The sequence below is a fragment of the Pan paniscus genome, chromosome 1 (genome assembly GCF_029289425.2).
Source record: "Pan paniscus chromosome 1, NHGRI_mPanPan1-v2.0_pri, whole genome shotgun sequence".
NCBI classification, from domain to species: domain Eukaryota; kingdom Metazoa; phylum Chordata; class Mammalia; order Primates; family Hominidae; genus Pan; species Pan paniscus.
Genome location: NC_073249.2, coordinates 38,996,362 through 39,023,738, shown reverse-complemented (window position 1 = coordinate 39,023,738; position 27,377 = coordinate 38,996,362). Strand labels below are relative to the sequence as shown.

General features: G+C 43.2%; 1 protein-coding gene across 5 annotated transcripts in view; it reads left to right on the top strand.

Moving 5' to 3' along the window:
* Positions 1-27,377, top strand: part of HHAT (hedgehog acyltransferase) — a 348,408-nt gene that overhangs the window by 62,011 nt on the left and 259,020 nt on the right. For 4 of the 5 annotated variants that reach the window (XM_003814206.4, XM_003814203.4, XM_055108481.2 and 1 more), the window contains 2 exons: positions 9,744-9,938; positions 13,743-13,958. In XM_003814206.4, the coding sequence (XP_003814254.3) occupies positions 9,744-9,938; positions 13,743-13,958 (411 nt within the window). The remainder of the gene's footprint in view (positions 1-9,743; positions 9,939-13,742; positions 13,959-27,377) is intronic. The other variant, XM_063597338.1, reaches the window with a different exon arrangement.

Below are 27,377 nucleotides of genomic sequence, written 5' to 3'. Positions count from 1 at the left end.
TTCATAGCTTACCTCCTACTCATAAGTGAGAACATAGGATATTTGGTTTTCCATTCCTGAGTTACTTCACTTAGAACAATGGCCTCCAGCTCCAACCAAGTTGCTGCAAAAGACATTATTTCATTCCTCTTTATGACTGAGTAGTATTCCATGGTGTATATATACCACATTATCTTTATCCTCTCATTGGTTGATGGGCACTTAGATTGGTTCCATATCTTTGCAATTGCAAATTATGCTGCTATAAACATGCAAGTGCATGTGCCTTTTTCATATAATGACTTCTTTTCCTTTGGGTAGATACCCAGTAGTGGGATTGCTGGATCAAATGGTAGTTCTACTTTTAGTTCCTTAAGGAATTCCTATACTGTTTTCTATAGTGGTTGTACTAATTTACACTTCTACCAGTAGTGTGAAAGTGTTCCCTTTTTACCACATTTACACCAATATCTATTGTTTTTTGACTTTTAATTATGGATTAATAATTATGGAAATTAAGTTGAAAAGCAATAAAAACAAGATCTACTTTTGTCAAACTAGAAAGTACACATATACTTATCTCACAATAATTTTCAAGATGAATTAAGGAGTTAAAATGAAAATCAAAAGTATTAAACTTTTAGAAAATATGACATAGAATATTGATGTTGGCACAGACAGATTTTTTAATACAAGACACAAAAAGTGCAAATTATAGAGGAAAACACTGATAAATTTAACTACGCTAAAATTAAAAACTTTTTATCTAATGACACAATAGAAAAGTGGAAAGGCAAGTCACTAGTGGAGAAGTAATTTGCAAACTGACAAAGGATTGGCATATGGAATAAATTTCATAAAAAAGACAAAATCACTCAATAGAAAAATGGTACAAGATATGAAGAGGAATTTGTAGAAGAGGAAACATAAATGATGAATAAACATATGAAAAAATGTTAAATTCATTAGTAATCAAACAAATGCATCTTAAAACTACAATAAGATAACATTCTATGCTTTCTAGTTTGGCAAAAAGAAAACAAAAATCTCCTGATGATATCAGTGTTAGCTGCCTGAACTCATACAGAAAGGGTGTTGAATATATATTTGTATAACTACTTAGTAACACATTATATAGTAAAGCCAAAGAGGGGCCTACCCTACAGCCACCAGTGCTATGTGATTTTTTTTTTCCCCTTTACAGACAGGATCTCATTGTGTTGCCCAGGCTGGAGTGCAGTGGTGTAATCATGGCTCACTGTAACCTCCAACTCCTGGGTTCAAGCAATCCTCCTGCCTCAGCTCCTGAGTAGCTTGGACTACAGGCTGTGACACCACACCCGGCTAATTTTAAAAACTTTTTGTAGGGACGAGATCTTGCTGTATTGCCCAGATTGGTCTTAAACTCTTGGCCTCAAGTGATCCTCCCATTTCAGCATCCCAAAGTGCTGGGATTACAGGCATGAGCTACTGCACCTGGCCAGATATTTCATATATTTTTAACTGAACACATGGAAGAATGAAATGATGGGCAGAAGGAAAGGTGGGAGTTGCCCTGGGGACACTGTGTTTTTCATCTGTCCTCCCCACGTCTCTGGGCCATACACATCAGGACCCACATGGCCTCCTCTGATGGGTCTCCTTTGCCTCTCACCCTTGTTCTTGTTCCTCCTTGTTTGCTTCCTGTAGATCAGTGTTTCTTAAATTTTTTTCAGTATTGTCCCCAAGGCACCTTTCTAGATAATTTTTTTCCCTCATCATCTCTCCTCTGTGAAATTTTAATACTACAGATATCCTGTTTATATCTCTTCATGTACTGTGCGTATGTCTGTGCTTTATGCATAAGGAGTAAGGTTTTCTAGCCCCTGATAACTGACAAGTAACCTAAAACTTAGATAAAATATAGTACTAATCTTCTACAAATGTTAAATTATTAAAAAAATAATAGAGATAGAGTCTTGCTGGTCTCAAACTCCTAGCTTCAAGCGATCCTCCCACCTCTGCTTTACAAAGTGCTGGGGTAACAGGTGTGAGCCACCATGCCCAGTCATTACTAATTTTAATTTCCATTCTATCCTTAGGTCTAGCCTACAAAATCTGCCCCACCCCACCTCGTTTAGAGGAGATACAACCCTTGTTGAGAATGCATGACTGAGATTAATAACCTGTTCCTGATTAGATGCCCCTCCCTCTTTCCAAACCTCCTCCACGTTCAGCTCCTGTTTTGCACCTGACATTGGCAGAAATCTTGCTATATTAGGATATAGATGTCCCTTCATTTTATTTGCTTGTACCTTTGAGTTCTTGCTTCTCCTCTCGTGGGAGGCAGTATTTGGTGTGGTTGAGAGCACTAGGGTCAATCCCTGCATTGGCCACTCTCAAGCTGTGTAACCTTAAACAAGTTCCTGAATATCTCTAAGGCTGCTTCCACAGTTGTGCAAGCAGGACGGCACTGCTGGCTTCGTGGAGTTGTGGGAGGGTCTGATAATCAAATGTTTTTCAGAGTTATGCTTGCACATGAGGACAGCCCAATAGATGGTGTCTGCTGCTGTCATCTGCTGGCATTTGCTCCTGGGAGCAGTTTATGGTGTTCAAGAATGGAGGTGACTGTCTTGAGATTCCAAAATCCTCAAGGGCATAGGCCATGTCTAGCATCCGTACCAATGTTCCCATACTGATGGTCTTTTCAAGCTTGTCTTGGGTCCTGGGGGAAGGGATTGAGAAACACAGCCCCTTCCCTTGGGGATTCACAGTTGAGTGGGAAGTTAGGAAAGCAAATACTGCTCACTCTTCTGTACCTGATGTTGTTGGCTGGTCACGTTACTATGGGAGAAGGTGTAGGTCTCACCTGCCGTTCTGGTCTCAGAGTAGGCCTCCGAGAAGGTGGCTTTTGAGCTGTGGCTTGAAGGAAATGGAGTTTACTTATTTCAGCTTTCTGCATCTTGTTACCAGGCAGGGGTGGACAGGTGGACTAGGCTTCTTCTCTGCAGAGCACATCTTATCCAATATCAGTAGGAGGTATTCCTTTGCATTTTTCTTGGAATGAGGCAGAGTGAGCACTGAGTCATCTCCCTCTGTATGTGCCTCTCTCATCCTCTGGGTGACCACGGGTTTGATTTGTGAGACAGCTGGTGGGCTGGGTTCTGCCTGTGGCTGGGGCACAGTGCTTTCTTTGTCTGAGTTTGCTTGGCCCTTACATAAGTATGAACCACAGCGTTGGCCTCATTAGCTCTCTGCTTTCACCACCTGGACTAAGTGTTCCAGATGGCCTTAATTCGGGTAGTTGTTTTTGGTACTTACTCAGAGTGGAAGATTTAGGCTGCAGTTGTCCCTTTTTTTTCTCCGCATTCTCTGAGGCATCCTAAACTATAGGCAACACTATGCAGGGACAGGCTTTAGCAATTCTTGCTGTTGTAGCCTTAAGCCCTGAAGGATTCTAGCCTCCTCCTTTGTCTACTATCTAATCTCGTCTCTTCCTTGGCTCATTCCACCTCCTCCCATGGAGAGGTGACAGGTTATTTTTATTTTCAAAAGCATGATCTATCTTTTTTTTTTTTTTTTTTTTGCCATGGTAAGAAATAAAACTTTCCACTGAGTTCCTTGGCTCAGTTAAACACCCTTTCCCTGCATAAGGCTCTCTCTTTGGGTTTTGGTGAGACTTCATCAGGAGCCAGTGCCCCTGGAGGGAAGGCTGAATCATGGCTTTCAGCTTTGGCTGTGCATTTGTTATGATTGGATTGGATGTCGCGGGTCAGACAGTTGCCTCCTTTCATGAACGCCACTGTGGCCTCACCACCACCTGAGACATTGTGTTCTCTGCCCTCAGAACCAAAAAATACCCCCGTGTGAACTTTTTGAGAAGACTGGCCTGGTGTAGGGCTGAGGGTGGGTGCTGTTGCTAACCACAGAGCCGGGTTCTCACTGTGCCTCTGACGGGAGAACCCACATCATTAGCAATTGACTGACAGGCTGAGCTCATCAGGCACAGGATATGCAAAGGGCTGAGAAGCCTGACCCATGGTGCTGAGTGAGATGAGTTAACCAACCTCTGGAAGGCTGCAGGGAGCAGGGTTCTTTTCCAGGACAGTCCCAAATCTATCCACTGAATAGAAATCTCATGTGCTAATGGTTTTCCTGGAATCAACCCCTTCTACTTCCATCAGTGCATGTCTAAGGAGGGATGAAATTCCTTTTACGTGGGCCTGCTGGCCTTTGCTCCCAGGAAATGGGATGCAGTTGTTCAGACTCTGGGATGGGTGGGTTGTATTTTTCTGTTTGGGGAGATTATATATACATACGTATGTATATATATAATACATATATATTTCAGTAGCAGCTGCTATTGATTATGTAGTATGTAATAAATTGTGTCATACATAAGATTGATTGATTCCCTTTATTATTTTCTGAATAGTGCTCCCATTGAGTGGTTTCTTGGCAGATGTGCAAAAAGAATTAATAGGCAGGGACGTCTGATAATGTTGCCAACAGGAATTCTGACCAAGGCTCTACACTTTCACTCCTCCCTACAGAGGTAAACTCTAAGGAGGGAACCCACCAGGCACACCCTATTATCACTTGGTACCCTTGGCACAGAATGAGCTGAAGTAGAAACAGATGGTGTGAGAAGGGGCATTGTCTGGCAGTTTTTCCTGACTCCTTATGAAGAAGGTTAAGAGTATGGATTTCAAAAGAAAGGAGGGCAAATCTGTAGTCTTTTCTTAAGGGCACTGACACCATCCTTGGAGCTCTGCCAGCTCAACTGGTTATTCTCCCGGGAGACTCTGCTGGGGTGATGGATAGAAGCCTCTATAACAGGTATCCACTTTCCTGGATTGGTACCTGTGCCCCATCAGTTGTTAACTATTGGAGATTTCCCCCAACAGAAGAGGAGTTGTTAAGAGATGTTGTGAGTAGCAAACAGGTAATAGGCAGTGAGATGTGAAATGTCTCTTTTCCATTCTACCTACATTAGCAAAACAGCCATTGTTTATAAGGGGTTAAGTAGGACAAGTAGAGACTTTGGAAGACAGTAGGTTTTCACATTATTGGGTTCCAAAGTCCACATTTTACTGCTATTTTCTTGTTTTTTCTTAGTCATGATCTCAAGGTTAAATCCCAAGACTTGGGAAAGCATATCCATCTACCCAGCTATCCATCCATGCAACTATTCTCTCCATCCTTCCATCCAATAGTTATGAAACACGTGATATATGCTAGGCACTGTGCTAGATTCTGGGCTTACATTACTGTAATCTAAACAAGGCAGGAGTTTAGCCTATTAAGGAGACTATCAAGTAGAGTCAGACCCCATTTTGAGAGTGGTTCAGTGTAGACTCAGGGAGCAGAGGGGAAGGATGCCTGCTTAAGTCAACCAGGGTTAGTAAGATCTATTTCTCATCAAAAAGGCCATAGCGTTCAGTCTAGCTTTGTCTCCACTGCTGTAAAAATAGAGTATACTTTCTTATTTTTCATCAGCCTTTTGAACACTTCCCCTCTTCCCCTGCTTTCTGTTTCATCTCCTATTAGAAATGGAAGAACCTGGAATAAAGACCATTAAGGGAGGGTCAGAGTAGTTCCGGTGGGGCTGTCATCCTGTGCTCCAGCAAGCTCATCTCAAGCTTCAGGTCACTCATGCTTTGATACCTTTTAAAAGAGCATGATAAATTCAAATTAAAACCACAATGAGATGTCATTACACGCTAACCAGAATGGCTCAGATAGAACATAGTAACAGCACCAAATGCTGGCAAGGATGTGAATAAACTGGATCCACGTGCATTGCTGGCAGGAAAGTATAATGCTACAGCCATGCTGGAAAACTGTTTTATAGTTTATTATAGAACTAAATATGCAACTACCTTGCACCCCAGCAAGTGTGATCTTGGGCATTTATCCCAGAGAAATGAAAACTTATTTTTACACAAAAATCTATGCATGTATGTTTGCATAAGTTTTATTTGTAATAGCCCCAAATTGCAAACAGCCTAGATAGCCTCCAGTAGGTAAATGGCTAACAAGCTGTGGTATATCCACATCATGGAACACTACTCAGCAATGAAAAGGAGCAAACCATTGATACAGCAGGTTGGATGAATCTGCAGGAAATTACGCTGAGTGAAAAAAGCCAATCTTTGAAATGGAGAAGAGGTTACTGGTTGTCAGGATTAGGGATGGGGGTGATCAGAGGAGTGGGAAGGAGGTAAATGAGGTATAAAATGGCAACACAAGGAATCCTTGTGGTGATGGAGCTGTTCTGCATTTTTACCATGGTAGATACCAAACCTATACATGTGATAAAATTGTATAGAACTAAACACACACATAAATTAATACAGGTGAAACTAGAGAAATCTGAATAAGTTTGGTGCATTGCAGCAACATCAATATCCTGGTTATGATATTTGTGGTTTTAAAAAATGTGCCATAGGAAGAAACTGGGTAAAGTATACAAGGGATGTCTCTTTGTATGTATATGTGAATACAACTATCTCAAAAATCTGAGAAAGAAATTACATAAAAGTTGTATGCAACTGGAATCTGTAAATCAGAAACATCACAATCCAACATTGAGGCCATGTTTTACCTATACACTTTATGTGATCAATGTGATTCTTTGTCTTCTTTCAAGTAACAAGTAATTCCCAATCATCTTCATAATTTGAACCTTGTAGTTTAAATGAATTGGGCTATTTTGGTGTTTAGGTGGGTTTTTAAACTTGAGTTTGACGTACAGTATGTGTGTGACCAAATCTTGTATGTCTGCTCTTATTACCCTGAGAACTTGGGGAAAAAAATCTGAAAGCCTTTCTAGTGACGAGTCAGAAGTGTTGTTTTGGAACAAAATGCAACACTTTTTTTTTTTTTTTGAAAAGTTAAATTCTGGCCTGGTTGATGTCAGAAGCTTAATACTGATAGTTAAGCATTTTTACTTAAGAGAGAAAAAAGGTTGATAAATACATAAGCACATTTGGAGTAGAGATGGATGGGACAGGGCTATCCTTAGGCCTTTGCTGATGAAACTGGCCTTTGAAATGCTTAGAAAAAGCTCTTCTGCTGCCCAAAGAAGCAGGCCATCCATGCTGCTGCCCACCCTGCTGGGCCATGTCACCCTTTTATCCTAGAACCCTCTTCATAGTGCTTGAGATCTAGGTATGTGCATGGGAGGGATCGTGGTTGGGCAGCTGTGCCCTAAGGGCTACCTCTATAATGGGGACTGCCCTGCCATGATGCCAGTTGGATTGCAAGACATGGGAGGCTGATTCTGCTCTAGCAGGATTTTATTTACTTGTTTGTTTGTTACTTATTTTGAGATGGAATTTTACTCTTGTCTCCCAGGCTGGAGCGCAATGGCGCGATCTTGGCTCACTGTAACCTCTGCCTCCCAGGTTCAAGCGATTCTCCTCTTGCAGTATTTTAATGGTGTTTTGGGGTTAGGATTCATTCCAATAGCATTTTTATAGACAAAGTATGAAAATCAACATTTTAGTGGGATTCTAATCTATACAACAGTTTCGTGTAGGTGATTCTTTTTGTGTTATTCACATCTTTTCATTGCCTGTGCATCATGAATGTATATAGTAGAGTTGCTTGTACTTGGGGAGAATCAATGGGTAATATTAAGATGGGTAGAGAACATGAGGCTCATGTGAGAGCGTGTCCTGTGATGTCTTAGAACAGTATTAAGTGTCGTCTGCCTGTACTGTTTGGCAGTAGGGAAACAGTGGGGGATGAATATGGGACAAATTTGTCTGCCCCAAGGTGGCTTTGGAGACCACTGTTAAATTCATCATAGTCTCTCAAGTAAATGGGGTTTACACAGCACTATCAAGTATTTCCTGAAGCTTCTTTCAGCATTTTCCAAGTTGAAGTAGCTTCAGTCTGTGGTAAGTTCCCAAACGAATCCCAGCAAACAGGCTTTTTCCAAAGGGATCAAATAGCACTTAATAAAAACGTAACTGTGTCTATGTATGTAGCCACACATGCACAAAAAAGAATTCCATTGGTAAATGCTGTAGGTCATGTTGGAAAAGAACCCCCTTTTTTTCATTTGTTAAAACTACCTCTTAAAATAGTCTTTGGCAATGTATTCCTTATAATTGGACTCTGCCCAGAGGTGAGGGTTTGAAGCAAATTTATGTGGCTGTTTTCTGTGGGTAGTAGGATGGAAAAATAGTAAAAATGAACTTCACATTTCTCTGGTTTTCCTGGAACTTAAAAATGGCTGATCTAGTCTCATATTTAAAATGTTCTCTTGAGCTAGAGTATAGGTTTGGGAAAGAATGGTAGGTAGGCAATATTTTGAAAGAGTTAGCATCAAAGCACGGGATTTGCAATTTACACTCCACACCTGTCTTGCCCTGAAAAAAGTCTTTGTTTCCACAAGACGACCTAAGTTCAGGCACTTCTCACTTTTCAATTCGGTGGTTCCTGGGATCCACATTTTAAAATGCATGCCCGTGAGACATCACATTTCCCTATGGGAATAACAACTGTATTTGTAGAGTCCTTCCTGTGTATCCACCCCATGAAGGAGATATTGTTATTATTCCAGTTTTGTTTTGTTTTTGAGATGGAGTCTTGCTCTGTTGCCCAGGCTGGAGTGCAATGGTGCGATCTCGGCTCACAGCAACCTCTGCCTCCCGAGTTCCAGGGATTCTCCTGCCTCAGCCTCCCGGGTAGTTGGGATTACAGTCACCTACCATACCTGGCTGATTTTTGTATTTTTAGTAGGGATGGGGTTTTGCCATGTTGGTCAGGCTGGTCTTGAACTCCTGACCTCAGGTGATGCACCTGCCTCGGCCTCCCAAAGTGCTGGGATATCCCAGTTTTATATATGAAGAAATGAATCCACAGAGATGGAGTCATTTGCCTCAGGTCACACAGGTGGTTATGAGACACAAGCATTTGAATTTAGGCAGTTAGACTTCAAAGCTTGAATCATTAAACCACAATGATACCTTGCGTCTCAAAGTTAAAACATTGTGGTTTTTAAGGATTTCCCCATCAGTTCTGACCAAGGTTATATCATAAAGCAAAGACATGTTAATTCATCTGTTTATTCAATGTGATAACTATAAATTAGTTGATGATTAGATAAAAATCTGTGATTCTCCTAAAATGGGAATAAATGTATCAATCAGGTAGACTATGCAAAGTCCTCAATAGCTCATAAAGCAGGTAAGATGCAATTTTTCTATGACATAAATTTGACTAATCAATATGCAAAAAATCAAAAATGTAAAAAAAACCTACATATTTAAAATCTCTGGCTTAGACTTTGAAAAGTCTTTTGTGGTTTGGATGGCCCAGTTTTCTTAATAGGTCTTCCTAGAAATGTGTACTAATACTTTCTCTCACCTTCACTTCTGAAGGATGGTGTATGTAGGATGTGGTCCAGTTGGCATTTTTCCAGCTGTCTTCTGGCTTCCATTGTGTCTGTTGAAAAGTCAATCCAATATCTTATTGTTGTGTGACCCCCAGGGGTCTGGGTGGCTTTGATTGAAGGCAGGAGAGTGGTTACTTGCTTCTGGGTGGAGCTGATGGGACTCTGGGGGTTAATGTGGAAAGTCCCTCTGAATCTTGTTTGTCTGTGTTGTACCAAAATTCCCAGGGCAGTGATAAGAGTTTCTTTATTGGGTAATTAAACGTGATCCTCTTACATGTAGAACCTTCAATATCACTTCCATGAGCTCACTTCTGTTTATTTTCCTCCCTCCCCTCTTCCTCCCTGTCTCTCTCTGGATGGGCCCCACCATTTGCAGCACAGACCCTGGATTCTCATGCTGTATGGGATGTGGGCCTGCTGGTGTGTGCTGGGGACCCCTGGTGTGGCCATGGTTTTGCTCCATACCACCATCTCTTTCTGCGTGGCCCAGTTCCGGTCTCAGCTCCTGACGTGGCTCTGTTCTCTCCTCCTCCTCTCCACACTGAGGCTGCAGGGTGTGGAGGAAGTTAAGGTAAGTGTTTTCCTGTTACCACTGGGAATCCAGAGAAGGCCCCTTTGGCTTTGCCTTGATCCCAGTAGACACCTTGGTTTTCAGACAAGAGATGATTGTAGAACCGTGATGGGGCTCCCCATAGTGGCCGTACAGGGTTGCTACAAGTGAACCCTAGTGGTGCATTCTGCAATCCTATCATTCCTGGCTGTGTTTTAGCCCTGTGAGATTGCCCAGGGCTGGCCCTGTACCATCTCTCCCAGTTTAGGTGGGCATGTGGGGTGCCAGATGTCACAGGGCCAGAGGGTCAGGAACAAAGAGAGAAGAAACAAACAGATGATTTACTAAAAAACATCTGGAGAGTGCCCTACAATTTATAGGGAACGCACACATCACTCAACTCATCTGATGGCCACAATGGCCCTGTGGTGGTAAGTCAGGTCTTTTTCTTCTTCCTAGTTGATGGAACAGATTTATTTATTCATTTGTAGAGACGGAGTTTTGCTCTGTCACCCAGGGCTGAAGTGCAGTGGTGCGATCTTGGTTCACTGCAACCTCCACCTGCTGGGTTCAAGCGATTCTTGTGCCTCAGTCAACCGAGTGGGTGGGATTATAGGTACCTGCCACCATACCCAGTTAATTTTTGTATTTTTAGTAGAGATGGGGTTTCACCATGTTGGCCGGGCTGGCCTCAAACTCCTGGCTTCATGTGATCTGCCCACCTTGGCCTCCCCAAAGTGCTGGGATTACAGGTATAAGCCATTGTGCCCGGCCAGGAACAGATTTATTATCTACTCATGTGACCCAATGGAAGCTCTTTCAATTTAGGTAGTGAAAACAAAGTGTTTAGCCCCAAAGGGCACAGACCAAGCTTTCATTTCTGTAAACCCAGAGGCATTTTGACAGACTCAACCACCTATCCATTGTTGGTGCTAATAGAGGAGGACACTGGGCTCAAACCACACATCTTTAGGGCTTTTGTTTGCATTAGTAAAATCTTATTTTATAGGCACTTACCTTTTAGCTTTATTTTTTTTCTCAGTCACAATAACAGTGCATTTTTACTTTATGAGTGCACATCAGACTTGACCCAGAGAATTGGTGGATGACAGAGAGACTGCCTTCTGAGTTGAGTTTCCTGTGCCTTGCTGAGGCGATTGCACCTATCAGCAAATTCTTCTTGTACTGCATTTTCTGATTTCTGTTGTGTGTTCTCTGATCATCTCCTGGGCAGTGGCTAACATCCCCTGGACGGCTCTGGACTATCTGTTTCTGTCTTTGGTAACTGGAGTGACCTAGCCCTGCTTGTGCAATTGAAGCTTAGGCCCCTCAGGCTATCTCAGGCCCACTCAGGCTGTGTGAGGTTCCTTCTCTCACTTGTCTGTTGAATACACCCTTTACATGTTCAAGTTGGAGCTGCCAAGGTCTGTGGTTGCAGGGGAGTAAAGGCAGAGTCTGTGTGGAACTCTCAACCATCCAGAAGTGGGAGCTTTCTTTTAAGGAGAAATGCATGGCAAGAAGAACACAAGTCCAAGGCCCCAGCTCCAGGGTCTGGTTCTGGGCACTCAGCTTCGGAGCCCTTCACTTTTGGGGTCAGTTGACTCTGAGAACAGCCAGCCTGAGAGTTGTGCAGCTTGGAAAACATCGGGGGTCATATGCCCAGGGCAGGACCATTGATGTTTCCCACCTTCATCGACCTTCTCCTTCCTAGCCCGGTTCCCAAACACTACCCAACTGGCAGGAGCTGTTTTTTTGAGTCAGGCCAATCTGCTTAGCTTTCCCTTTACACATTTACGTATGTTTATGCTGTCTCTTGGAACCAACCTTCTCATCATCCCTGTCCACTGGATTCTCTTTCAAAGTACAGCTTAGACCTCAGTCTCTAAAGGTAAGAAATAAAAGAGGGCCACAGAAAAACAGATCAGTTAGTGTCCCATACTGCTCTGAGAGCTGCTGGCTTTTACAAACTGGGAAACAATAAAACAGTAGCATGTAAGTGACCAGGTGTCACCTAGAGCTTTGGGGACACTGCACACACCTATCCCTTCCTCTAACCCCCTAAGATCTCCATAGGCACATTCAAAATCTTGGGCAGTGTTGGGTATTCTTTCTTCAATCACTGTGGGACTGGAACTCCTGTGGTATCTTTTTTTATTCATTCATTCAGTCACTCATTCATTGATCCAGGTGACAGCACTTAGCATTCATGTGCCCTGCATCAACACAGTGATGGGAAAGAACATGATGGGAAATGTGAGATGGATGACCTGGTTCCTAGTCTCTTCTATTCCCCATCTCTTCCTACTCTGAAGCTGGAGCAGTCATTTAACCTCTGAGCCTCAATCTCATCATTTGGAAAACAGAAGTAATAAATCCTCTTCCTTCCTCATGGGGTTGTTCTGAGAGTCAAACGGGATAATCTATGTTAAGTGATTTTGTGAAAATTGTAGCATTTTGAAAGTTCAAGTATTTTTTGCTGTTTTTAGTCTACCTTAATTTTTCTCTTATTAATGATGGGGGGCTAGTATTTTAAGCACGTATGTCAAAATCTGGACTTATGAGAGTATATCAGATAATCACTCCATTTTAATGAAGATACTTCCCAGAATGATTAGGCAACCATTTAAGCAAGTGTGCTTAAAAACAGATTTACAGTAAAAATAAAAACAAGCTCATACCTAACCTTTTGGGGACCTGGCAAGTATACAAACAGAATCTAATTCCATTTATCATTTTTTTGGGGACAATTAGCATCAGTTATGGAAGTTGGAGGTGAATAAATATTCATTTGTTCTGCAAATTTTACAGTGATTTGAAAAACACTGAGGAAGGAGACCAGGTGATTAGAAGCTAGCTGGGTTTCCATGCTTTTGCACATGTGGTTCTCCTGATATGATTATCCTCTTTCCCCTTGGTGGCTGCTAAAGTCTTGTACAAGAAGTAGAAACTCTGTTCAGTCGTTGGTTTTTCTGTGTACAGCTTTAAGAGACCCTGATGGATCAAATTAATTACTTTCTCCTTTGACCCAAGTTCTATTTCTTGTATGTATTTCCATAAATAGTTTTTCTCACTAAATGTATTTTTGGAAAACATGGAAAATGTAGAAAAATATAGAAATTAGAAAATACTTCATAATTTTACTCCCCGATATTAACATTTTATTGTATTTCCTTCTCATTTTTTGTTCCATGCATATTTTTGCAGAGGTTATTTCTTGTTTCATGCTCTATTGTAATTGCATTTTTACACATCTACGTCCTGTATGAGAATTTAACATATTGAGGGCAGGGACTTTTTTTTTTTTTTTTTAAATATTTGTCTGTAAAGCTTATTTGACAAATGCTACTCAACTAAATGTAGAGCCAAACTGATAACAAAAGAGCAAAACGAAAAATACATTGAAGACAGAAATCCCATGGGACATCTTAAGCCCCCTCTTTGTTATCTGAATTGTTGAAGAAGCTGTCAAAGTATCCACTGGATGTAGCTAATCTGCACCTTATGCCCTGGATGTATCTGATACATGCCTAACTGGGAAAACCTTCGTTATGTTGTGTCAGACCTAATGCTAAGTTAACGTTAGAGACGTCCTTTTTCCTACTGCTCATTAACTGCTTGCTTTGATTACCAATGAGATTTACCTGGTGTTCATTGGTTCTCGACTGCCTTTTATGGCACAGCTGCTCTGCCTGAAGAAGAAATCGCCTTCCCAGAGCCCCCTGGGATTCTCAGATGACGGTGGCCCTGCTGGCCAGCACCTGCAGTGGGACTGGACGATGTCCCTGCTGGCCACTCAAAGGTTGTTCTCTCCTTTTGATTTTGTAGAGAAGGTGGTACAAGACAGAAAACGAGTACTACCTGCTGCAGTTCACGCTGACCGTTCGCTGCCTCTACTACACCAGCTTCAGCCTGGAGCTCTGCTGGCAGCAGCTGCCTGCTGCATCGACCTCCTACTCCTTTCCCTGGATGCTGGCCTATGTCTTTTATTATCCAGTCTTACACAATGGGCCCATCCTCAGCTTCTCGGAGTTCATCAAACAGGTAGAGCCCGCTGGGGATGGGATTGGGATTCTATAGCTTAAGCCTTTGTCGCTGTTGCTCTGGTCTTCTCTGACTCTTGAGTCATTTTGTTCAGAGGTGCCCACAGATTTACAACACATACTATTAGTTCTCATGAGGTTTTTTGTAATAGATGAAATACATATGAGAAATGAGCCTTTAAAATAAAGTTTGACCCATCAGATATGTCAGCTCTAGGGGGTCCCACCTTGATTTTCAGTGAACTCTGGCAACCAGGATTAATGAGTATCCACTGTGGCAAAGTCCCAAGGAAAGAAAAAAATTTGATTATGATGCTATTACTTGAAGGAATAGAAAAGGAAACTGTCTAAGCTGTTGCTTGGCAAATAGTATGTTTCCTTTTATATTCACAAGCTGCTTAAGAAATAGTCCTGCCATAGCCTGGGAGCTGTTCAGGGTGACCTAGATGTGAAAACAGAGTGGAGTTGAAGTAAGTTCGAAGGCGGTGGTGTGTGTTCATGTCTGGATCCCCCTTTGTGCCCAGGCCCCCGCCTGCCTTCCTCAGACGGCATCCTTGTCTGAAATGCCATGTTAAGCTACCTTTGTTGTTCCCCCCTACTTCACTTTTCCCCCTTGTTTAGAACTTTCTTTTTTTTCTGCCTCCTCAACCTACCTCTAGTTTCATGGAACATAATTGCTAAGTTAATTCACCTAAGGAATTAGTAATTGACAATGCCTAAAACAGTGTTCTCAAGGGATATTCTATCCCTCACCAACAAAACAATCCTCACAGAGGAGAGAATAACATGTACGTGCATACACAGACATGCATGCACACGCAGAACACACACCCACGCATACGCACACACCTGGAAGGGCAGGGCAAGCAGCAGTGTTGCACATTTCTGGGCAGCAACATGAAAGTTGCTCCCTGAAAAAGGAGGGTTCTTAGAAATCTTATTTTGTCCTCAAAGTTCCACTGAATTATGCATTGTATTCAAGAATATATTTTTGCATTATAACAATAACATAATGTTCTAAAATTTCCAGTGAAAGTATGTAACTTTTATCTCTAGAAATCTGTAAGTGAAATTGATATTCTAGACAGATATGTTTAGTCTATGGTTTCTCATACCTCGGTTTGGGATCGTTCTTTTGTCATGAAGGAATTTAAAATCTGCATTTGAAATTGTGCTTAAAATTATTGTGTAAAAGAGATGGTTTAATGATGGCAGCTGATCTTCTAACTCAATGATTTGCAAAGTGTGGTTCCTGGACCAGCAGCATCAGTATCGCCAGAGAGCTTGTTAGAAATACAAATTCTCAGGTCCTCTCCAACCTCCTGAATCAGAACCTCTAGGGATAAAGCCCAGGAAGGTGGTTTAACAGGCCCTCCAGGAGGAGGGTGGGAGTAAAGGTAGGGTGGGCACAGCATAGGGTGGTTTCCTCTCTTTTACAATCTCCTTACCTTTGTGAACTCTTGAATTATTCTCAGTTTGCCAGCCAATAACTTTTGGACCAAACATCCACACACAGACACCCCTCTCCTGAGGATGGCTGATAATTTTCAGAGAAACATAAACAAAATCCATTAGAAGGAAACAGATTATTTTCCTAACTTCCTCCTGTATATAAGCTTTGCCCTATATGCTCTGTACTTTGTTATTATGCAAAATAATTGTTTCTGTTATTTCTCATCTCCTTTTTCTTCTTTTTTTTTTTTTTTGAGACAGAGTCTTACTCTGTCACCCAGGCTGGAGTGCAGTGGTGTAATCTCAGCTTACTGCAACCTGCACCTCCTGGGTTCAAGTGATTCCCGTGTCTGAGCCTCCTGAGTAGCTGGATTACAGGCATGCACCAGCAAGTCCAGCTAATTTTTTGTATTTTTAGTAGAGACCGGGTTTTGCTATGTTTCCCAAGCTTGTCTCTAACTCCTGAGGTCAGGCAATCTGCCCTCAGCCTCCCAAAGTGCTAGGATTACAGGCTTGAGCCTGGCCTCCCTTTTCAAATTGTGCCTTTTAGGGTCTAGTAAGAATATTAGAGGCCTCTAGCAGGGTCCTGTGTCACACAGAGGCATGCTTTAAGATTATCTTCCACCTAAATCCTTAGCCAAGGGTTCTCATTCTCTTGAGTCTCATTCTGGGGAAGTGAAGGGGCAGGTTGCTTCCTATAGGGGCCAGGTATAGACACTCTGGGTTTTATCCATGTCTTTTCCTTCCCTCACTGTCTCTTCTTTTTTAACCCCTTCTAAAACAATAGCAATTGCTGACAGCAGGGAACTCGAAAGGGCAAATTAAAACCTCTATGTTTGGGGGAGTATTCATAGAATAGTCATTCTAGAAAAGGATAAATGTTCAGTAAGATATAGGACAAATTTAAAAAGCCAGGAGGTTTCTGCACTTGCTGAAGGTGGCTGTGGGAAACTTCCCTTCTGTGGGGAAGGGGGCTTTAAAGGGGGAGGGGGTTAAACCAAAAAGCTTATCTTGCAGTGAAAGGGTTCTTTCAGAGAAGCCAAAAAGGAAAAGGCTGGGAGGTGGGGAAAGAAAGCTAGTTGGAAGAACTAGTAAGTAAGATTTGCTCTGAATGAATGCTTGAATGAATGCATGCATGAAATGCCTTCAGCTATAAGGATTGGAAGTATTGAAATGCATGGTTCTTAGACTGGCAGGTCAATGCATAAAAATAACGTAGAGCAGGAGAATGACGCTGCACCACCAGGGGGCAGCAGTGCCCCATTGTGGAAACCAACCCCAGCGGGAAATCTTCACCCAGTATCTGCAAACTCCAAAAGATCAAATGACAATGTTAGTTTTAGGCATACCCTTGGAGAATGTGTCTTCCACCCAATTTACATACACAAAATGAGGGAGGTATAGAAGAGTTGTCTTCTGCAATGTAAAGCATGTGAAATTTGCATAATTAGTCACGAACAGGTAAAAATTTGCCTCTGTGCCTTAACTTGAAGGCTATTTCTGGTGGCATTTAGAGTTTTAGGAACATGGGCCTGATTTGTTTTTCTCTCACGTTTCTGTGGAACTCGGATACCAAGTCAGCGGTGAGACAGGGATCCTGGGGGACTTAGGGAAGGGAAGGACATATGGTGTTTACTTGCTTAGCCTGGATCCTGGGGCCGCTACGTCTTGAAGAGGTTGACTGGTGTGGTGTGGGCACTGGGGAGAAGAGCAGCCTTAGGGTGGTGGGCCAGGGACTCTTCCTTGCTGGGCACTGTGCTCTCCCACCTTAGAGAAGCCAGTGGTCAAATAGGGAATTTGGCATGGAGGTTGAGAGCAAAGGTCCTGGAGCCCACCCTCCAGGGTTTGAATCCCTGCTGTGCTTCGGCTTGAGAGTGCTTGCTGAGTTACTTACCTTACTTATGCCTCAGTCTTCTTATCAGTGAAATGGGAAGAATAATAGTGCCTCCCTCAGGATTGCTGTGAGGATTAAATGATTGTGTATAGGTAATGTGGTTTGACAGGTTAATACTATAAAGTGTTAATTCTTACTCTTATTATTATTATTATTTGAGACAGAGTCTGGCTCAGTTGCCCAGGCTGGAGTGCAGTGGCACAACTTTAGCTCATCGCAACCTCCACCTCCTGGTGTCAAGTGATTCTTGTGCCTCAGCCTCCCAAGTAGCTGGAATTATAGGTGTGCACCAACACACCCAGCTAATTTTTGTATTTTTAGTAGAGACGGGGTTTCACCATGTTGGCCAGGCTGGTCTTGAACTCCCGACCTCAGGTGATCTGCCCGCCTCGGCCTCCTAAAGTGCTGGGGTTACAGGTGTGAGCCACCATGCTCGGCCTCTTACTTTTATTATTGTGATGATTGGCCAGAAAGCAAGTGTAATTCTAGGGTAGTTTAGGTCAGAAGTGAGACCCTGGGTATCCAGTCTGGTAGGCAGGCACAGCAGCAGGGGACTCTGGGCCATGGCCATGCTTGGGCTCAGAAGAGGCCAGTGTGCTGGTTCCATCTATTTGAAGAGAGACCCAGGCAGTTGCTGCAGGAAAGGGATGGGGGCAGTCCAAGAGTTGCTGGGACTGGCAAGAGCTGTGCAAGGCAGTCAATGTCCCAGAAGCTTTGTTTAGTACTTGGCATGGGCTCTGGTTCTAGAGAGCACCTGGAATCATGCTAATTGTAATAAAATATACTAGGTGATCATTTAGTCTGAGCCAGGCTTTATACGTTCTAACTTAAAATGTGTGAGATGGTCTCACTCTGACACCCAGGTTGGAGTGCAATGGTGCAATCATAGCTCACTGTAGCTTTGGCCTCCCGAGCTCAAGTGATCCTCCCACCTCAGCCTCCTGAGTAGCTAGGACTATAGGTATGCATCACCACACCTGGCTAATTTTTTAAAAATACTTTTCTAGAGATGAGGTCTTGCTATGTTGCCCAGGCTGGTCTCAAACTCCTGGCCTCAAGTGATCCTCTTGCTTCGGCCTCCCAAAGTGCTGGGATTACAGGCACACACCATTGTGCCTGGCCATTCTAGCTTGTTTAATCCTCACAACCTATGAGAGAGATACTGTCATGACCACTTTACAGACAGGGAAACAGAGGCAAAGAGAGGCTATTACAATGCAGATAGAGTGAAGGGAATCAAGACATGAGCCTTGTTGCGCTGACTTGGTGTGTGAGAGGAGTTAGAGGGGGATGGAGAGTGGCCTAGTGGACATGAAGGTCTGGAGGCTCAAGCAGGCTGAACCAAGTACCAGCCTTGGTGGCAGCAACACCTGCAGGCCCCACTTGCTGTTCTGGGAGAGCTCACTGGATGTCGCTGGCCTTGGTCTGGATGGCTAGGGGGTGGGAGTAATGTGGGTCTGATTAGGGAATGATTTGTTAGGAGTAGGGGTATGGTCTGTGACCAGTATAAAGGAATACAACAACTGCCACAAGGCCTCCTAGACCCAAGCAGAGAGAAGCTAATAAGTTAGTGGCCCAGGTGGCCAGTTGAATATCTGCCTCTGGGGAGGGCTTTTGTTTGGTGCTCACAAACATATGTATTATTCGTGTGTGAAGAAAAAGAACCTTTCATCTTTGAGAACTGTCATCTTTAATCATCAGAATATATTTGGAAGAAAGAGAAAGGCATAGCTATTCCTTTTTATGCAATTTGCATGAAATTAGGTTTTAAAGTATAATGCATTTTGAAATGCACTTTGCAGATGAGTTAATGTGTATTTTTTAGTGATGCCTGAACTTCACAATTTCCATGGTGGCAGTTTCCAGTGGTCTGAAGGTTTGGCAGTCCCCTAGGTTTGAAATGTCTTAAATGAAATACTTTGCATGCAGGCAAGAGAGCCGCCCTGCACATTAGATGAGCTATATATGGTCTGTCTGTTCTTCCTGCTGGGTCAACAAGGGACAAATTTTGGATTTTTTTTTTTTTTTTTTTTTGAGACAGAGTCTTGCTCTGTCGCCCAGGATGGAATGCAGTGCTGCGATCTCGGCTCACTGCAACCTCCACCTCCCAGGTTCACATCATTCTCCTGCCTCAGCCTCCCGAGTAGCTGGGCCTACAGGTGCCCGCCACCACGCCCAGCTAATTTTTTTGTATTTTTTAGTAGAGACGAGGTTTCACCGTGTTAGCCAGAATGGTCTCGATCTCCTGACCTTGTGATCCACCCGCCTTGGCCTCCCAAAGTGCTGGGATTGCTGGCGTGAGCCACCATGCCCGGCCGGATTTTTTAAACAAAAGACAGTCAACTAGATTGCAGATGTAAATGGACTGTAATAAGGATATGGCTCTAAAGAAAGATGAAAAACCTTTTGTTTTTTTTTTTAAGTAAAAGCAAATAGAATGAAAGTTGGATTGTTTTTCTTTTGCTGTGTTATTTGTAAATTTTTTTTTTTTTTTTTTTTTTTGAGATGGAGTCTCACTCTTCACCCAGGCTAGAGTGCAGTGGCTCGATCTTGGCTCACTGCAACCTCCACCTCCCAGGTTCAAGCGATTCTCCTGCCTCAGCCTCCCGAGTAGCTGGGATTACAGGCACCTGCCACCACGCCCAGCTAATTTTGTATTTTTAGTAGAGACAGGGTTTGACCCTGTTGGCCAGGCTGGTCTTGAACTCCTGACCTCAAGTGATCCGCCCGCCTTGGCCTCCCTAAGTGCTGGGATTACAGGCATGAGCCACCATGCCCGGCTTATTTGTGCAATTAATAAACATTTCTGTTGCTTGGAGCAGGGAGGCAGTCAGCACCAGAAAAGGAGTGTTGCAGAGAAAAGCCTAGCCCTTTTGGTCCTGTAGTGACATGTAATTATGCCTTATTAAACCTGGTAGGGAAGTTTTAGCTTGTGAAAAGTAGGTAAGTCATTATTAAGAAGCCAATGCATGACAAAATGTACCTCATGATTTTTCTTAATTACAGAAATTTGTGTCATTTTAGAATGCACATGTTTGAGGAGGGAAAGGAGGCCTTTGAATTCACCTGGAAACGTGATTGCCAGGAGCTGAGAGGTGATTGGGTGTCAGCGATATTTTCTTGATTATCTTGGGGGCTGTTGGTTCTGGCCTCCTCCTGGCTCCCTTCCAGTCCAGCTGCTATCTCTCCACTCCCTGGGATGGGGCTCCATACCAAATGCTGCTTGGAGGCCCGAGGTACAGTCCTGGCCTTCAGGGAACCTGAGCTTCGGGTAGGTTATGCTGAAGAGCCTGTAGGCTATATGCACAGCTGGCTTATTTAGAAACTGTAGACATTTGTCTGTGTGAAGATTATCTGCTGTCAACACTGCTTTTGAGGCCATTATCACGTTCAGCTAGAAGACTTGCTTCTCTCCAAGAGTGTGAGCAGGTTGGGCACAGTGATTTACACCTGTAATCCCAGTGCTTTGGGAGGCTGAGGTAGGAGGATCACTTGAGGCCAGGAGTTCGAGACCAGCCTGGGCAACATGGTGAAACTCAGCTCTACAAAAAATAAAAAAAATCAGCCAGGCGTGGTGGTACATGCCTGTAGTCCCAGCTACAGGGGAGGCTGAGACAGGAGGATCGCTTGAGCCAAGGCTACCATGAGGTAGGGTCACATCATTGCATTCTAGCCTGGGCAATAGAGTGACACCCTGTGTCATAAAGAAAAGAGTCTGGGTGCCAGGAAAGACCTGTCCATTGGTCTAGAGTGATTTTGCTGCCTTTACATGTCTTACATGCCTCTACATGCCTCTACATGTCTTAACCTTGGTGTGAACTCCTCTAGCCTCTACAGACTACTGGATATTATGTATCTTAGTCCATTCAGACTGCTATAACAAAATACCATAAACTGGATGGCTTCTAAGCATCAGAAATTTATTTCTCACAGTTCTAGAGGCTGGGAAGTCCAAGATCAAGACACTGCCAGATTTGATGTCTGGTAAGGGCCTGCTTCCTGGTTCACAGGATGGTACCTGTCACTGTGTGCTTTTGTGGTGGAAGGGGTCTAACTCTTTGGCGTCTCTTTTATAAGGTGCTATTCCCAACCATGAAGAATGCCCTCATGACCTAATTACTTCCTAAAGGCACCATCTCCTAGTACCATTACCTTGGGGGTTAGGATTTCAACATAGGAATTTTTGGAGGGATGTAAACATTCAATTAATAATATTTTGCCCCTGCCCCCTGAAAATTAATGGCCTCCTTACATGCAAAATACACTCATTCCATCCTAATAGCCCCAATAGTATTAACTTTTTCCAGCACCAACTCAAGTGTCTGAAATCCAAAGTCTCATTTAAATATCATCTAAGTCAGATGTATGTGATACTCAAGGTATGATTCATCCTTATGCAAATTCCCCTTCAGCTGTGAGCCTGTGAAATCAAGCTCTGTACACCCAAATCCAATGGTGAGATGGGCATAGGATGGACACTCCAATTCCAAAAGGTAGAAATTGGAAAGAAGAAAGGAATAAAAGCTCCTGAGGAAGTCCAAAACCTTAAGGCTCAGGAATCATCATTTTTGGCTCATTACTCTGCCCTCCAGGCCCACTAGGGTGGAGGTTTCACCTCTCAGACACACTGGGGTGCCTCTGGACACATGGTGGTGGGGAGGGGGTTGCGCCTCCTGCAGATCACCCAGGCCAGAATCTTCAGCTGGTGGTTCTACTGGTCTGGGGTCATGAGAGCAGTGCCACCCTCATGGCTCTGCTGGGCCCTGCCTCTGTGCAGTTCTTTGTCTGGGCCCCATGGCTCTCTAGGCATTGTTAGAAATCTAGGTGGAGGCAGCCACACCCCCTCAAAGCTTTTCTGGTTGCAGTGCCAACTACACTGCCTGGGGCCCACAGGAGCCACCCTTGGGGCAGCCAAGGAGTGTGGTGACGGGGAGTGGGGAGCAGAGCCCACAATGTGAGGCAGGACTGGGCAGTGACAGCCCCTCCTTTGCATCTGCAATTGCTTTGTCCCCCAGGCCTTTGCACTCTGGCCTGTGATGATGGTGGCAGCAGAGAGGGTCAAAATATTCACAATATTATAATGTTACATTACTTTTTCTCTGACTGAAAAGAACCAATTTTAATTGTAAAACATAACTAAAATCTCACCATCCAAAGATTACCACTGTTGACATTTGGTGTATATCTTTCCAGCCTTTCATTGTTTTATGCACATTGAACAAAAATAGTTTTCATGACTGAATTCTCTTTGTGATCACTCTTCCATTGTCTTGGACAGGAGGCCCTGGCTTCTGTTTAAACAGCTGACTAACCTTATCAGGTGGTTGTTTGGCCACATTCTTGATGTTCTCTCCTGAACAGGCTTTCTCATTCTTGATAGTATGGAAAGGCTGAGAGTTTTCCAAATCTTTAAGTTCTGCTTCCCTTTTGATTAACAATTTTGTCTTTAAATCACTTTTCTCCTCTGCTGTTTTACTATAAACAGTCAAGAGGAGCCAAGTTGCACCTTCAACACTTTGCTTAGAAATGGCTTTAGCTAAATACCCAATTTCATTACTCACAAATTCTGCCTTCCACAAAACACTAGGATACGAACACAATTCAGCCAAGTTCTTTGCTGGTTCATAACAGGATTGCTTTTCATTCAGTTTTCAATACCATGTTTCTCTTGTCTAAGAAATCATCAGATTGGCCTTTACCATGCATATTTCCACCAACATTCTGTTCACTACTGCTCAGCTATTCTTTAAGAATATTGAGGCTTTCTCTGCAGCTTTTCTTTCCTTCTGAGCCCTCGCCAAAATTTCCCTTAAAGATCCATTTACAGCAATGTACACTTCTTAAAACATGCACCTCCAAACTCTTCCAGCTTCTATCCATTACCCCTTCCACACTACTTGCATATTTTTGGGTATTTTGTTACAGCAGCACTCCCACTCTTGGTGTACTGATTTTCTGCCGTAGTCCATTTGAGCTGCTGTAACAAAATACTATAAACTGGTTGGCTTATAAGCCACATAAATGTATTGCTCACAGTTCTGGAATCTGGGAATTCCATGATCAGTGAGTTGGCAGATTCAGTGTCTGGTGAGGGCCCACTTCCTTGTTCATAGATTGGCACCTTCTCACTGTCTTCACATGGTGGAAGGAACTAGCTAACTCTCTAAGGTTTCCTTGATGACAGCACTAATCCTAATCATGAAGGCTCTGCTCTCATGACCTAATCACTTCTCAAAGGCCCCACCTCCTAGTACCGTCTCCTTGGGGATTAGGATTTCAACATATGAATTTTAGAGGGGCACAAACATGCAGACCATAGCAGTGTGTTTGTAATCATGTCTTCTTTTGCTAGTGGTTATTAGGTCAAAATGAACTTGCTTTGGAGAGCTGGAAAAGGGTTGAAAATGAACCAAGAAGAACTCAGTACATAGCTACAAAAAAATCTAAGAGTGAAGGGGGAAGGAAAGGAGAAATAAAAATTAGTCTAGCATAAAACATGGAGAAGAATACTCACTCATAGAGGATGCTGGGCTTCCTGGCAGAAGTTCTGATGCCAGGCATTTGGAGAAGCAGGATGAAGAAACAGAGGGGTCTTGAGTACATTTGCCTCTCTAACAGAGAGGGCCCAAATATTCACAACATTGTAAGGTCACATTACTTTTTCTCTGATTTAAAAAAGAACCAATTTGGCTGGGCACGATGGCTCACACCTGTAATCCTAGCGCTTTGGGAGGCCGAGGTGGGCAGATCACTGGAGGTCAAGAGTTTGAGACCAGCCTGGCCAATGTGGAGAAACCCCGTCTCTACTACAAATACAAAAAATAGCCAGGTGTGGTGGTACATGCCTGTAATTCCAGCTACTTGGGAGGCTAAGGCACAGAAATCGCTTGAACCCAGGGAGGCAGAGGTTGGGGTGAGCTGAGATTGTGCCACTGCACTCCAGCCTGGGTGACAGAGTGAAACTGTGTCTTAAAAAAAATTTTTTTTTTAATTGTCAAAAATAACTAAACTCTCACCATCCAAAGATGACCACTTTTGACATTTGGTGTATATCTTTCCAGCTTTGGATTATTTTATGCACATTGAATAAAAATAGTTTTCATGACTATATAATATTGAGGTACACACATGCATTTAACCAACACCCTAGTGTTGGACATTTGGGTTATTTCCTTTTAACTTCTCGTTTATTAACACAAACGTGAATGATCTGGTAGGTAGGTGTTTCTGCACTGAGGATTTAGTGATTGACTGGCTTGTAACAGATCTGCTGCCGTAGACTTCGTAGGGTCTCTCAGAGCATGCATGCTTGAGGTAAGGATTCAAATGAAAACCATCCTCAGTTTATGCCCAGAAAGGGGTCTGCCTGGGGTCACTAGTGCATCTGTAATTGCAGTTAGGTCTGATCAATACAAGTCTGCAAATACCCAAGGATACCAATCTTGCTTCTTGGAGAACTCAAATTCTGCTTCCTGTGAACACTAACCAGATGAATTCTCCAAAGCAATTACTGTTGTTTCTTAACAGTGCAGATTGGTATGGCTGCATAAAATATCTTCCTGAAGTGAACTGAGGGAAACAAAAGGCAAAAGGGAAATTCCTGTTGTACCAATTTTTTCCTTTTTTTTTTTGAGACAGAGTCTCTCTCTGTCACCCAGGGTGGAGCGCAGTGGTACAGTCTCAGCTCATTGCAATTTCTGCCTCCCGGGTTAAAATGATTCTCCTGCCTCAGCCTCCTGGGTAGCTGGGATTACAGGTGTCTGCCACCACATTCAGCTAATTTTTGTATTTTTAATAGAGACAGGGTTTCACCATGTCGGCCAGGCTGGTCTCGAACTCCTGACCTCAGGTAATCCACCTGCCTCCACCTCCCAAGGTACTGGGATTATAGATGTGAGCCACCGTCCCCGGCCTAATTTACATTTTAAAAGTTAAAGCAACAAGCTTTTCTGGGCATAGTTAACCAAGCAGATGGCAAAAGGGAGAAAGCTGTTTGTGCAGATGATTGTAATGCCAGTGAGCAAACCAAAATTTCTTAGCCTGGCTTCTTGTTGCGGGAGGACAGTTTGAGAGACTGGAAGAAAATGGAATAAAAATAAATACCCTGCCGTGTAGCTCTCTCTTCCCCGCTGGGGGCAGTGCCTGCCACTCTCCTGGCTGCAGAGGGTCCCACAGCACACTGATGATGGAGGAGAGAGAAGCTAAGGAGGTACCTCACCGAATGGGCCTTTATGTCAGGAGCCCTGATAGTCAAATGCTAAATCAAGCTCATTTCCTCTACCGGCTAATGTGTGCAGATGCAGCTTGACATTTAGCATTAGTCTGTCCTCTGCATTTCAAGGGAGCTTTCAGTCTCATAAAATCTTGTCATTGTGAGATCCAGAAAACTTACTGTTCTCTCTAGTTTTTCTGTATTTATATTTGTTTAGTGGTATAAGGCTGAATGAAATTGAATTCACTTCAAATTTTCCAGCATGTTTATGAATTCTAGAATCTATGTGTTTTAAGTTACTGTGCATCTCTAAACAACAGGCAGTGAGGTGAGACCACAGAACTGGGCTTTAAAAATTTTCATCTGTGTTGTCCACTGTATTGAGTATGCCCTCAGTAGCTTCTATCTGTATCTATGAATAATCAAAACATCCCTCTCTTGCCTTTGATGTTTGGCTCTGAGCTGTCTCCTAATGCTGCCCTGTAGCTGGTTGTCTGGGATGCCACATGGGAAGGATGGGAAGACACACATGGAGGTGGTTAATGATAGATATTAACTACCAAGTATCCAGTGCTTCTTGTATGCCAGTTACTGTACTTAGTACTTCACATACTTCATCATATTTAATCATCACAACAATGTTTTTTACTTTAGGAGGAAACCCAGACTCGGAAAGGTTAAGTAACTTGCTCAGGATCACACAGCTGTGTAGTTTGTGGTAGAATTTGATCTTGATCCTCTGACTCTAAAGTCCATTTTTTAAAGAAGAAAATTCCTTTTACAACAACATCAAAAACAACAAAATATTTAGGACTAACTTTAATCAAAGAAGTACAAGACTTGTACACTGAGCACTACACACGTTGCTGAAAGAAATTTAAAGAAGACCTGATAAGTGGAAAAACAGCCCGAGTTTATGGAGTGAAACTCAATATTGTTTTGATGGCAAAGCTACCCGAAGTGACTTATTTTACTTTTGTTTTGTTTTGTTTTTTAGACAGAGTCTTGCTCTGTCACCCAGGCTAGAGTACAGTGGTGTGATCTTGGCTCACTGCAACCTCCGCCTCCCAGGTTCAAGCAATTCTCCTGCCTCAGCCTCCTGAGTAGCTGGGATTACAGGCATGTGCCACCCCATGCCCAGCTAGTTTTTGTAGTTTTAGTAGGGATGGGGTTTCACCATATTGGCCAGGCTGGTCTCGAACTCCTGACCTCAGGTGATCTGCCCACCTGGGCCTTCCAAAGTCCTGGGATTCTAGGTGTGAGCCACCATGCCCCACCTTATTTTACATTTTCTAAAGTCTGTATTCTTAACTGTTATGCTCTGCTGCCTACTAAGCAAGAGACTTGTTCTGCATACTGTCTGCCATGTTTCAAAAAACAACTTAGGGTGAAATGACATGCCCACACATCATTTTCCCTGCTCTCAGCCCATCTTTTTCTCTTTCTCTTCTACCAGTCCTGTGTCTCTTGTTGACTGGGACCTGCTTTTGCCAGCCTCAGACATGAGTAGGTGATGGAGGAATTCAGGCAGGGTGGCACCTGTAGCCCAAAACTCCAAGTTCCCAGTGGGGAAAATACACTGAGTGCTGCCCTCCCCGCTTGGGTTTTTCCAGGGCTGATGCTGGAGTGGAGGGATCAGTGCAGAACGTGTCTTTGGCTCTTGGCACTAGGCTAGCTTGTTGACCCCCAACCCCCATTCTTATTTTGAGACAAATATTCAAGCTGAAATATGATTCTTCCAACCAAGAACATTGAGTGTTCCTAAGACAAACCAAACCAACCCTCTGTCAGCTGGCATAGCAATAATATTTGTGGGAAGTTTATGAAAAATCTTATCTAAGGGACTGTTTTAGAAATCAAGG